The sequence below is a fragment of the Asterias rubens genome, chromosome 14 (genome assembly GCF_902459465.1).
Source record: "Asterias rubens chromosome 14, eAstRub1.3, whole genome shotgun sequence".
Lineage (NCBI taxonomy): Eukaryota > Metazoa > Echinodermata > Asteroidea > Forcipulatida > Asteriidae > Asterias > Asterias rubens.
Window position 1 is genome coordinate 6,210,912 of NC_047075.1, and position 13,288 is coordinate 6,224,199.

At 39.1% G+C, this 13,288-nt stretch overlaps 1 protein-coding gene across 1 annotated transcript in view; it reads right to left on the reverse strand.

Annotated features, from left to right (window-relative positions):
• Positions 1-715: 715 nt before the first annotated feature.
• The window catches only part of LOC117299601 (DNA-binding protein RFX6-like), a 44,489-nt gene continuing 31,916 nt past the window's right edge, over positions 716-13,288 (reverse strand). Inside the window, exons 11-17 of the mRNA XM_033783149.1 lie at positions 11,522-11,663; positions 10,078-10,172; positions 9,024-9,141; positions 7,714-7,836; positions 6,140-6,883; positions 5,250-5,564; positions 716-3,998 (exon numbers count right to left, since the gene is read on the reverse strand). Of these exons, the coding sequence (XP_033639040.1) occupies positions 3,745-3,998; positions 5,250-5,564; positions 6,140-6,883; positions 7,714-7,836; positions 9,024-9,141; positions 10,078-10,172; positions 11,522-11,663 (1,791 nt within the window). The 3' untranslated portion in view covers positions 716-3,744. The remainder of the gene's footprint in view (positions 3,999-5,249; positions 5,565-6,139; positions 6,884-7,713; positions 7,837-9,023; positions 9,142-10,077; positions 10,173-11,521; positions 11,664-13,288) is intronic.

Sequence of the window (13,288 nt, forward strand, 5' to 3'; positions counted from 1 at the left end):
TTGTTAAAAAACAACACAACACGATACAACAAAGCTGTGTGATGGTTCTTGTTTTGGTTGTCATGTTTTTAAGAACCCATATCAGAGACCAGTCTATGTTTTGTCAGAGATCGATTTGGCCTAAAGGACGAGTCACACTGCAGCGATAACAAAAACAATAACGCTAACGACGCAAAGAGAACGCATTCTTATGGTTGATTTGCTCCGCACAGAATACGCCCACGCTCATTCAACCAATCGAGGGCGTACTTTTTTGACAATCTCGTTCTTGTTCTCGTTATCGAGGCCTGTGTGACTGGACCTTAAGAGTCTATCTTGCAATTCAGTCAGTTTTCTGAAGTAAAAAGTGGCATCGCCTTAGGGTGATCCCCTGGCTGCGCTTTCCAGGTTGTATCGTAGACTTGGGTTGATCCCTAGCTATACAGCAGCTAATTAACCGTTCTATGGCTTCTGGCTTGCACCCCGGAATAAAGGAATTGACAAATTAGGAAGACCACCAAGATAGGGCTCGGCGGCAGGATATTTTAGTCTGTAGAGTGTCTGCTAGTTAAAGGCCGGGGTCGATTTCACAAAGAGTTAAGACTCGCCTTACCTTGAGTTGGGACGAGTAACTCGTCCTATGTAACTTAGGATTAATCTTAAGGTCTGCATGCGACAGTGCAGGGTTGGGACTTGTCTAAGTCCTAAGATTAGTCTTTAGTTACGAAGAGTTTTGTGAAATCGACGGCTGGACACGTTTGGTAGTTACTAAAAATATAATTAGCTTAAAAACTTCCTTGGTAACGAGAAACTTGTGTGATAACTCATAATGTCATGCAATCAAGAGACCCTCAAAATTGCCAAGCACTGTATCCGTTTTCCTCGCCAGGGGCTTTCTTTTTGTGAGGTTTGATGCAGGATTGGAACTGGGGTTTACAGAGGTAGAATAGAAACACCATGCAAACATGTTACCCAACTAGATAAAACAAACACACATTACATGTATGTCATCAAGGTTATTCTCTTTATTGGATTCATAAACATTTCAATACAATATACAGTAACATTATTACATGAAAGGAACTAAATACATGTACATTATGATAACTTAACTTAAAAATAACAGTCTTGACAATAAAGAACTTTGGACGGAGTTTTTAAATCAGTTTTTTTACATTTTTTATTTTATATGTACAATTGATTTGTTTAAAATTAAATTATATTGAATTTTTAAACTGTTGTGGTAACCATTTGAATCCCACATCAGCTGCAATCCGCTTACATAAAATTACAGGTCATACATTCTGATAGCAGAGATAAGCTTTGATGTAGAGATGTATTGTCTCAACCACAAAGGTCACAGTGAAGGCATGTCCAGAATTGACTCCTGAGTATGTCTTATATGTAACATTCTGCTTGGTTTTTTTTTTCAAATTGAAACCCAGATTTGTTTTGTATCATTTTTACAGACATACATTGTACAGTTGTACTGCAAATAAATTATTATTGTGTCTGAATGCATTGATGATGTACAAAAATGAATGGTCTGTTTTAGAGGGTACAAGCCTCCAAATCTCTGATAAACCACATGTTCTGAAATCCGAACCTAGTCTTACAATGTACATATTTACATCCCTTTACAATTAACACATTATTATCTTGGAGACCTGAGCAGGAGTAGGCCTACATGTACATGTATCTTAAATGTTGTAGCATGCAGGCCTGGAGAGGGCAAGGCCATCTTAAATGTTGTAGCATGCAGGCCTGGAGAGGGCAAGGCCATCTTAAATGTTGTAGCATGCAGGCCTGGAGAGGGCAAGGCCATCTTAAATGTTGTAGCATGCAGGCCTGGAGAGGGCAAGGCCATCTTAAATGTTGTAGCATGCAGGCCTGGAGAGGGCAAGGCCATCTTAAATGTTGTAGCATGCAGGCCTGGAGAGGGCAAGGCCATCTTAAATGTTGTAGCATGCAGGCCTGGAGAGGGCAAGGCCATCTTAAATGTTGTAGCATGCAGGCCTGGAGAGGGCAAGGCCATCTTAAATGTTGTAGCATGCAGGCCTGGAGAGGGCAAGGCCATCTTAAATGTTGTAGCATGCAGGCCTGGAGAGGGCAAGGCAATCTTAAATGTTGTAGCATGCAGCCCTGGAGAGGGCAAGGCAATCTTAAATGTTGTAGCATGCAGGCCTGGAGAGGGCAAGGCAATCTATTTTTTTGCAAAGGGCACTTTACTTCCATTAGACAATGTTAAAGTGTACGGTGCACCAGGGCCAAGACTGAGGGCCATCATTGCCTCTGTGGCATGCATGCAATTCAAGGTCTGTATATGAAGTTGTAGTAACCCTATCATTTTATATCTTTTTGCGAGCTGTAATTACAATTTGGTTTCAAGCAAACAGTTCAGAATTAACCAACAGAATTTGTTCAATGCAACTACTAAAAAAAAGTCTGAAAAGAGTCATTGATAGAATTAAAGATTTTAATTCCAACAGGAATGCAAATTTTAACAAGAAGGTGTGCGGTCTCAATTTCATTTTAATAATTCATCTATCCTGTTGTGCCTGAAATGTGCAACACAAGTTTGTTATGATGTTGAATAGAATGTTAAACAGATTTTATGGACTCCACTACCATTTGTCAAAATAATTCCTTTGGTCAGAAACACACTTTTTGCTGTGTGACAGCAACTGAATTTGATTTTAATTAATTTCAAATTAGATAAGAAGAACATCCATATTGTGCACAGAATGACTGATAAATCTAGTCATGAATAAAATAAAGGTTTGTATGAAAAGCTGGATGAAATAAGTGTAATTAATAAATACCTTGGACAATTATTTCCAGACGTGATTGGTAAAAACTCAATCACATGGGATGTGTTAATGAGTTATAAAGGACCGAGTCGGAGGTGAGGTCCATTAGCAGTGCCAGCCACCAACTTGCGACGGGTACCACGCAGTGAAGACAGAGTCCTCGACTGTTATTCCCGATTTAAAATGAAATGTTGGCACACTGCATTAGCGTAACTAATGCAAATGAAATACTGTATAAATGTATGATGTGTACTTCTTTTGGATCAAAATTTTCCAGGTGTGTTGATGGTGAGTCCAAGCGACTGAAGTTTTAATATTTAAATTGATTTGCGCATTATATTATATATTTATTGCATTTCAAAATATGTTTACTTGTACAACACTGGTCGTTTGCGAATACAAAATAACATCCAATCAACAGCTTCTAGTTACACATGATTTGGGTTTGTTTTGTCTCTATGTGAAACAGTCACATGATTTGGGTTTGTTTTGTCTCTATGTGAAACAGTCACATGATTTGGGTTTGTTTTGTCTCTATGTGAAACAGTCACATGATTTGGGTTTGTTTTGTCTTTATGTGAAACAGTCACATGATTTGGGTTTGTTTTGTCCATATGTGAAACAGTCACATGATTTGGGTTTGTTTTGTCTCTATGTGAAACAGTCACATGATTTGGGTTTGTTTTGTCTCTATGTGAAACAGTCACATGATTTGGGTTTGTTTTGTCTCTATGTGAAACAGTCACATGTTGGTCATGTGACCATTATGTTTACCACAAATGTTTGAATCCTTTTACTTATAAAAGGTCATATGAGAGTATCATTCTAATGAGATTTACGTAATATATACAGAAAGGCATTTACATGTCCTAGCCTTTTATTTGGCATCACAAAATCCAGGATAGATTCAAAGAGCACTTCACCAAGAACTTTCATTCATATATTTGCAGGTTTACTAGCCATCTATATTAAATACAGTGTTGATTGGTGGAAGAGACGATCCCTGTTCATTACTCACAATAGGGGTGCCAGTAGACTGAGGGTGATGTGTTGTATTATGTTGATTGGACCCTAAATGTCTCATCTCCCCTGTGGAATCATGGTACATGCTGACTCCACTGACTGGAAGGTAGTCTGTCTGACCAAGCAATCCTTCATTTTGTCGTTGTGGTCCGTTACATGATGACGACTGTGAAGATTGAGAAACTACTGTACATAAAAGACAAGATGCAAGTAATCACTGTATGAGTACGTTTTCTGATAAATTTCCTATAAATTTTACAGTTTGAATGAAACCGTTTTTTTATTACCCTCAACAAACTCACTGTGTGATTGTTTTTTACTCATCTGTAGAGGGCGCTATATGTGGAATTGTTTTCATTGATACAGTTTACCAGTCGACCTAGAGCCCGTTCCCACTGGACCCAGCATTGATCTCTCAATTCGAGAAAAGGGCGATCAAGACCCCGAAAGGACGATCAAAGGGCGATCAACGAGAAACAGGCTTCAGTGGGAACGCGAGGGCGATCAGGATCTAACAGTGCAATTTGGATCCTCCTCGGGAGTAGGATTAAAGCGGGATCTGATCGCCCTTTTGGATTAATGGGCGATCAAAAGTCTAGTGGAAATGCAAAGGGCGATCAGACCCCCCAATTTGCTTGCAAAACAGTGTTCTTTTGAACCCACTTCCGTTCCCCTAAAGGAGGATCAATGCGCGATCATACTCAAGTGGGAATGCGACAGCGATTTCACGCCTGCAACTCATCTTGTTGCGGGATCCCAATCTTGCAATTGTGGATCCAGTGGGAACGCGATCCTAGAGATTCAATATTCTTGATCCATTTACTTAAAATTGTCTGTTTCTATATTTTAGCCCAACAGAAATGTTAACTTTGAGGGACACGTTGCCTTAGATCGGGCGAGTTGGTCTATGAAAAGCAGTTGTTATAAATACATATGATGGAAAGATGTTTTATTTAAAAGTAGAGTGAATGATCCACACAAAATGCCTAGAAATTGTATGGTTTGCCTTATACGTCGTGAACTAATGCGGTACACCATCTTGTGGAGTCAATTTTTTGACTCCACAAAATGGCCGACCGTGTTTTGCAAAATAAAAGGAAAACCACGCATTTTCGAGGCATATTTGTGTGGATCAGTATATTTTGCTTTTGAAATCTTTAATTCTAAACCAATGCATTTCAAACACTTTTCTTAGACGGACTCGCCCAATCCAAGGCATTATATTTGTGGTTTAACTGTCACGACAGCCATGATACTCGGATACATGTCTGCCTGAAATTCTGTCAAGGTTTGTGAAATTGCTTTTGAAGAACCCACAAATCATTGGTTGCTTTTTGGATCATCTTCAAATTAATAAGCTTGATATGAACATGCCAAACATCCTATTTAAGATAACAGACTATTATTTTTTTGAAAACATTCAGGAAATGTTGTTACCGGTTGGAATATGGCACGTAGCCTGACTAGTACCCCCAAACAGATGTGCATCCTTGCCTGGTTGTCCAATTCCTGGTGGACCAAGTCCTGGTGGACCAAGTCCTGGTGGACCAAGTCCTGGTGGACCAAGTCCTGGTGGACCAAGTCCTGGTGGACGGTCCAAGATATTGAGTGGATCATTAATCTCATTGAACTGTGTAGGATTGATGTCTGATTGAGATCGAGGACCATGTACACTACTAATGACTGACACATGTTCCACGTCTTTGTTGTGGTTGGGATTGCTGTGTGTGTATGCACCTTGAGAGTAATATCCTGTAGGGATCAAGACAGGTATATTGATCAAGAAAATTACAATGAAAAGCTTTTACATAACGCCAACATCTGCATAAAGAGACGCTCGTGGCGCTTTCCCTTGAAAGAAGTAAACCAAGCAGGCAATGAACATGCCAAAATGTTTAAAACAACTGGAAGCATAAACAGAAATTCCACGAACCCCTCATAAATACAACTGTTAAAACATTTTTTGGTTAAAACAAACAATGGCAGGCTAGTCAAAATATTGTCTGAATAAAGCCAAAGTAGACATTTCTAACTCTTGCAATAATCATAATGATATGTTTTATTGTGCATTTTTTTTTGGGGGGGGGATACTAACATTGACAGACCGATTTTCTAAACTTTAACAGCAACTGCCGGAAAACGGGAAACATTCAAATTCAAAACATGACTTGCATGTAAATCATGCCAGACACAGCTAAGTTTTAATGGCATCATATCTGAATATGGTTTGTATTTTTGGTTGTAGTCCTGGTTGCTATCAGACCAACGGATTAGGGCTGAGCTTTATTAGACAGTATTTGGTTGTCGTGCGAACAGATTGAACTCACCTCCATTTTGATATCCATTGGTGAAGGCATATGTAGATGGTATACTACCAACTACATTGAAAGCACTGCTACCATGCACAGAACCGGTTGACTGTATAACACCTCCTTCAACATGATGACTTGATCCCATAGCACAACTAGTGTAATAACTTTCATCACGATACTGGGGTTCCATGTAAGGATAGGGAGGTGTAGGCTCCACATCGTTCTTAGTATGGTAGGCTGTAGGGGCATAATTAGAATGAAACATGGCTGGTGGGTAACAACCACTACCCTGATAGGGTCCAAGGTAGCTCTGGGATCGACTCGATGAGTAAGGATCTTGATTCTGTCCAACATGGCTCAGATATGGATAAGCCCCATGATGCATTGCTGGAGGAACTAAAGCAGCTGGAGCGGGTGGATTGCGGGATGTCACATGACCCTGATTGATGACCGAGTTGCGCATTGGATTGACAACAATTGGTGATATAGGAGGAGTGAGCATGGCATTACTTCTTGCCGCACTACCGGGGCTTGGCATAGAGGGCTGGGTACCATAATGTCCTGGTATACTGTAGGAATCCTTCTCTGCTGATGTAATGACAGTATGTCCTGGATAGGTTCCTGGTACAAAGCGCTCTGTATAGTCTTCTCGTTTGACTGATTGATCAGGGTAGCCTTGGGTTGTACGAGACATGTTCCTGTTGGCCAAGAAGCATGTACCTGGCTGATTGGATAAGGGTCTCTGAGGATTGTTTGGATCTGAAATTAAGACACAGTTTAATTAAAAAGAATTATAATAAATTCATATAAACTGATCGAGACTACTGACAATTCGCAAGTAAAGTACAATACACAACTAGCTTTCTCCAGAAGACGATCAGAGCATACTGATCGAAACGTCAAGTAAAAACCAACGGTTTATTTCAGAACCACCCCAACTCATTTAGAGATAGTCATTACATGGTGTTACCGCAAACCTTTCCATACAATAAACAACTTAGAATATCCTTAAAGCCATTGTACACTTTCGGTACAGAAAAAAAAGAAAACAAATTCACAGATTTACAAATAATTTACAGGGTTTACAGAAGGTAATGGTGAAAGACTTCTCTTGAAATATTGTTCCATAAAATGCTTTACTTTTTGAGAAAACATGAAAACAATATCAATTCTCGATATTGAGAGTTACGGATTTATTTTAAACACATGTCATGACACGGCGAGGGTGTGTTTTCTCATTATTTTCTCCCGACTTCGATCATCGATTGAGCCTAAATTTTCACAGGTTTGTTATTTTATATTTAAGTTGTGATACATGAAGTGTGGGCCTTGGACAGTACTGTTTACCGAAAGTGTCCATTGGCTTTAAAGCCATTAAAGATGAAATTATTGTTTTAACTTAATAAGTTGATAAATTCTGGACTTACATGATAGTTTGCCATTGCATTAGGGACTGGGTATTGTTGTGTGCCATTGCATGCAGTGCTAGTGTGTTTTTACATTAAGGTGTAATGCCACATAACTTGATAGATTGACAGTTTATGTCCAGCATTCATTTAAAATGGCTTGGTTTATGTTTTTTTGCTTACCAGCAACCTTCATGTGTTTCTCTAATCGGTTCTGTAGCTCATTATCCTTCTCAGTATTAAATTGTTGCTCCACGGCTAAAAGAATGTACTCATCCAACAGCATCCGAATCAGATGAAATGAAGCTGTAAAATAATAATAATAAAACATTGTTATGGAGCGCATTATACAATACAGTGTCTGTGTGCTTTGGTGAGTAAACAGGATGGTTTTGAGTTTCAACTTAAATTGTTCCAGGGTGGGGCAGTTTTTGATGTGGTGTGGAAGATTGTTCCATTCAGGTGCAGTGAATTGGAAGGCACGTTGACCATTCATGATTTGGTGGGAACTGGATGCGGAGTGAGAAGATCTTTGTGGCTGGAGTGAAGAGTCCTTGATGGATGATATTTGCTGATTAATTCTCGGAGGTAAACCTGGGCCATTTCATGTGTGCATTTGTACATCAAAACCAATGTTATAAAAGTTATCCAGGATTTTACTGGTAGCCAGTCCAGCTGATGTAAGATTTGGGAAATGGTTTCATCTAGTGTGTTTTGGTGATCATCCTAGCTTCCAAATGTTGTCTGCGTTGAATGTTGTTGAGTTTTGAATCTGGTAATTCATTGAGAAGGCTGCTGCAGTTATCTACGCGGCTCATCATGAATGCATGGATCAAGCTTTCTGTTGTTGGTTCATCAAAAAGCTGTATAATCTGTCCTATATGTGTAAGCCGAAGGGAAGAACCACGACATGTTTATTGATGTGCTTTGTCATAGTTAGGTGTTGGTCAAGGATAACCCAGAGCTTCTGAGCACTTTGAATTCTGAGCACTTTGAACTGGTAGGAACAACCCTAGCTTGAATTGTTCCTACCAATTACCTACAGTGTATGTAGCAATCAAAATTATTGTGTTAAGAATTAATTAGCCCAAATCAATCATAACTTGTCAATTAAATGTAAAACTCTGATTAAATGGTGCTCATTTCTTTCTGAAAATCGAAACAATAGATCAGTTTTATAACTGTTCATGTATGACAGTTTTTGAGTTTTATTGGCAGGTCCAGTATGAATTAAACTCTATTCAGAAGATCACGGCTGTGCAAATCAGTGTTTTTCTTAACTTTAATGAAAGATCTCCCAAATAACCGAATGGATCAAAGGTCTTTGAGGCACCATGTCAATATGGCTAATTGTGCACTCACAATGGCGTACTACGTACCCTTTTTCTTTTTTCAACATAACAAATTAAGTAAATGAACAAAAGAGCCATTCTAGGGTACACACATTAAGTGGTCATACCCATCCATGCTCTTCTACTTAGTGTTGTACATACCAAAACTCTGGGCATTGTTGAGAGTCAAGTTGTGCATGACACGAGCTCCAAAGAAAGACCATTTGAGCAGGAAGTCTTGGGCTCGTTTCTTCATGGATCTCCCATTCTGTTTACCAGGCTGAAACAGCGACAGCTAGTCATTAACCAATGAGTACAAGGAAAATCAGACCATCCTCATGGTCAATGGTATAGAAAAATGTTACACTGTATCCACCTTCCCTTTCCTTGAAGGCACTGGACACCTTTGGTAATTGTCAAAGACCAGTCTTCACCATATCTCAACATAGGCATAAATAATAACAAACCTGTACAAATTTGGACCCATTAGACCCTTCCCATGAAATATGTAAATTGCACATTGCGCGTGCGCACTAATGTTTTGGTTGGCAAATTGAGGGAACATCGCGCTGTTTTGTACACGGCTATAGGTGCGTGACGCACACGCGATTGCACGTCTGCTTAGTGCACAACTCTTTGATGTTTGCCAACGAACAGGGTCTGTACGCATGCGTGAATGTAATTAGCATATTTCATGGGAAGGGTCCATTGGTCGTCGCAGTTGCAAAAGAAAAATTGAAAAAAAAACAAACACCCTGGTTGCACAAGTTGTGTGCCTACAGATGCTTGATTTTGAAACCTCAGCTGAGTTCTCGAATTCAATTCAAAATATTTTAGTGAGAAAATACTTCTTACCAAAAACTCAGAGAGAGCCATTTCTCACAATGTTTTATACTACCAATTGCGTTGCGCGTGATAATATCGGCGTACACGCGCGCCCAGCACGCGGAAGCCAGCTGGTTTAAAACAGCTCCAGCTGGTAATTATCAACTGTTTAAACACCCCCACGTGAGGCGCTCTCCACCAATAGGAGTAGCGAAACTGTCTTGGGTATTTATGAATAAGTATTTTTAAAATGATAACTGGTTGTAATGTGTTATTCATTGCAATATTAATTTGGAAAGGAAACAACATATGATGTAACCAGCATTCTCTCCTCAGGACTTGTACAGCTCAGTCAAATATTGTGTAATGTGAGCAAAGTAAGCAAACTGACCTTAATAACTTTGCTTTCTACGACTTGGTCCAGCCATTCTGTAAAGGCTTCTACTGTAGCTTGCTTCTTCAGTAACTCCTTGAACTCCTTCAAAACTGCAAGATATATTAAAGTCAATTATGTCAAATAGGCAGGTGGACATATTACTCATTATCTTATGATGTTCCAACAGCAAAAGTTTGGAGTTTTTTCCCAGGCATTCACATAAATATCCCCAGCTCAAAAAAAAAAAAACAAGTGTTTAACAATTCATTAGCTTTTCTTTTCTTAGTTTGCAGAAAATGACAAACTTTATAGAAAGTAAGAATACGTATTGGTCCAACTGTTTCATAATGAACTTTTATCATGGTGCAGCCATCTTGAATGTCTGCAATTGATATCAATGTTACCATACTCTGGTTCCTATATTGCAAGATGATTATGATAGCATGCACTATTGCTATTTGAGTGTCTTACATTCATCATTGAGTTCCATATAAGACTCATCAGTATTAGCAGTGAGTAGTGCCTGGGACTCTATTCTATTCCTTTACATTGAGTGTCTTACATTCATCATTGAGTTCCATATCAGACTCATCAGTATTAGCAGTGAGTAGTGCCTGGGACTCTATTCTATTCCTTTACATTGAGTGTCTTACATTCATCATTGAGTTCCATATCAGACTCATCGGTATTAGCAGTGAGTAGTGCCTGGGACTCTATTCTATTCCTTTACATTGAGTGTCTTACATTCATCATTGAGTTCCATATCAGACTCATCAGTATTAGCAGTGACCCTATTATATTCCTTTACTTTGAGTGTCTTTCATTCATCATTGAGTTCCATATAAGACTCATCAGTATTAGCAGTGAGTAGTACCTGGGACTCTATTATATTCCTTAACATTGAGTGTCTTACATTCAGCATTGAGTTCCATATAAGACTCATCAGTATTAGCAGTGAGTAGTGCCTGGGACTCTATTCTATTCCTTTACATTGAGTGTCTTACATTCAGCATTGAGTTCCATATAAGACTCATCAGTATTAGCAGTGAGTAGTGCCTGGGACTCTATTCTATTCCTTTACATTGAGTGTCTTACATTCAGCATTGAGTTCCATACAAGACTCATCAGTATTAGCAGTGAGTAGTGCCTGGGACTCTATTCTATTCCTTTACATTGAGTGTCTTACATTCAGCATTGAGTTCCATATAAGACTCATCAGTATTAGCAGTGAGTAGTGCCTGGGACTCTATTCTATTCCTTTACATTGAGTGTCTTACATTCAGCATTGAGTTCCATATAAGACTCATCAGTATTAGCAGTGAGTAGTGCCTGGGACTCTATTCTATTCCTTAACATTGAGTGTCTTACATTCAGCATTGAGTTCCATATAAGACTCATCAGTATTAGCAGTGAGTAGTGCCTGGGACTCTATTCTATTCCTTTACATTGAGTGTCTTACATTCAGCATTGAGTTCCATATCAGACTCATCGGTATTAGCAGTGAGTAGTGCCTGGGATCCAATGCTGTTCAAATCCACTTTATCTAGATCGGCAATCATCTGATCAATCAGCTGCTGATCAAACAGCACTGGGCGGGATGTCTACAAAGAAGATATCAATCATCAATCAATACATTTATTAATGATTATTTTAATAATGTGAAAGATTATTTGCATCAGGGAATAAGATTCTTATTTGTGTTTAACTCACACACCCATGTGAACTTAGCACTGTATACGCAGTACTTTCCCAAGTCCTTTGAACAAAAAAAAAACCCAGCAAATTGGTTGGACTTCGCTATTTTTTAACAGATGTCTTACCACTATACCACTGAGCTTGCCAAGTATAGGTAGAGACAGTTTGAATCCTGTACTTAGGTAGAGACAGTTTGAATCCTGTACTTAGGTAGAGACAGTTTGAATCCTGTACTTAGGTAGAGACAGTTTGAATCCTGTACTTAGGTAGAGACAGTTTGAATCCTGTACTTAGGTAGAGACAGTTTGAATCCTGTACTTAGGTAGAGACAGTTTGAATCCTGTACTTAGGTAGAGACAGTTTGAATCCTGTACTTAGGTAGAGACAGTTTGAATCCTGTACTTAGGTAGAGACAGTTTGAATCCTGTACTTAGGTAGAGACAGTTTGAATCCTGTACTTAGGTGGAGACAGTTTGAATCCTGTACTTAGGTAGAGACAGTTTGAATCCTGTACTTAGGTAGAGACAGTTTGAATCCTGTACTTAGGTAGAGACAGTTTGAATCCTGTACTTAGGTAGAGACAGTTTGAATCCTGTACTTAGGTAGAGACAGTTTGAATCCTGTACTTAGGTAGAGACAGTTTGAATCCTGTACTTAGGTAGAGACAGTTTGTATCCTGTACTTAGGTAGAGACAGTTTGAATCCTGTACTTAGGTAGAGACAGTTTGAATCCTGTACTTAGGTAGAGACAGTTTGTATCCTGTACTTAGGTAGAGACAGTTTGAATCCTGTACTTAGGTAGAGACAGTTTGAATCCTGTACTTAGGTAGAGACAGTTTGAATCCTGTACTTAGGTAGAGACAGTTTGAATCCTGTACTTAGGTAGAGACAGTTTGAATCCTGTACTTAGGTAGAGACAGTTTGAATCCTGTACTTAGGTAGAGACAGTTTGAATCCTGTACTTAGGTAGAGACAGTTTGAATCCTGTACTTAGGTAGAGACAGTTTGAATCCTGTACTTAGGTGGAGACAGTTTGAATCCTGTACTTAGGTAGAGACAGTTTGAATCCTGTACTTAGGTAGAGACAGTTTGAATCCTGTACTTAGGTAGAGACAGTTTGAATCCTGTACTTAGGTGGAGACAGTTTGAATCCTGTACTTAGGTAGAGACAGTTTGAATCCTGTACTTAGGTAGAGACAGTTTGAATCCTGTACTTAGGTAGAGACAGTTTGAATCCTGTACTTAGGTAGAGACAGTTTGAATCCTGTACTTAGGTAGAGACAGTTTGAATCCTGTACTTAGGTAGAGACAGTTTGAATCCTGTACTTAGGTAGAGACAGTTTGAATCCTGTACTTAGGTAGAGACAGTTTGAATCCTGTACTTAGGTAGAGACAGTTTGAATCCTGTACTTAGGTAGAGACAGTTTGAATCCTGTACTTAGGTGGAGACAGTTTGAATCCTGTACTTAGGTAGAGACAGTTTGAATCCTGTACTTAGGTGGAGACAGTTTGAATCCTGTACTTAGGTAGA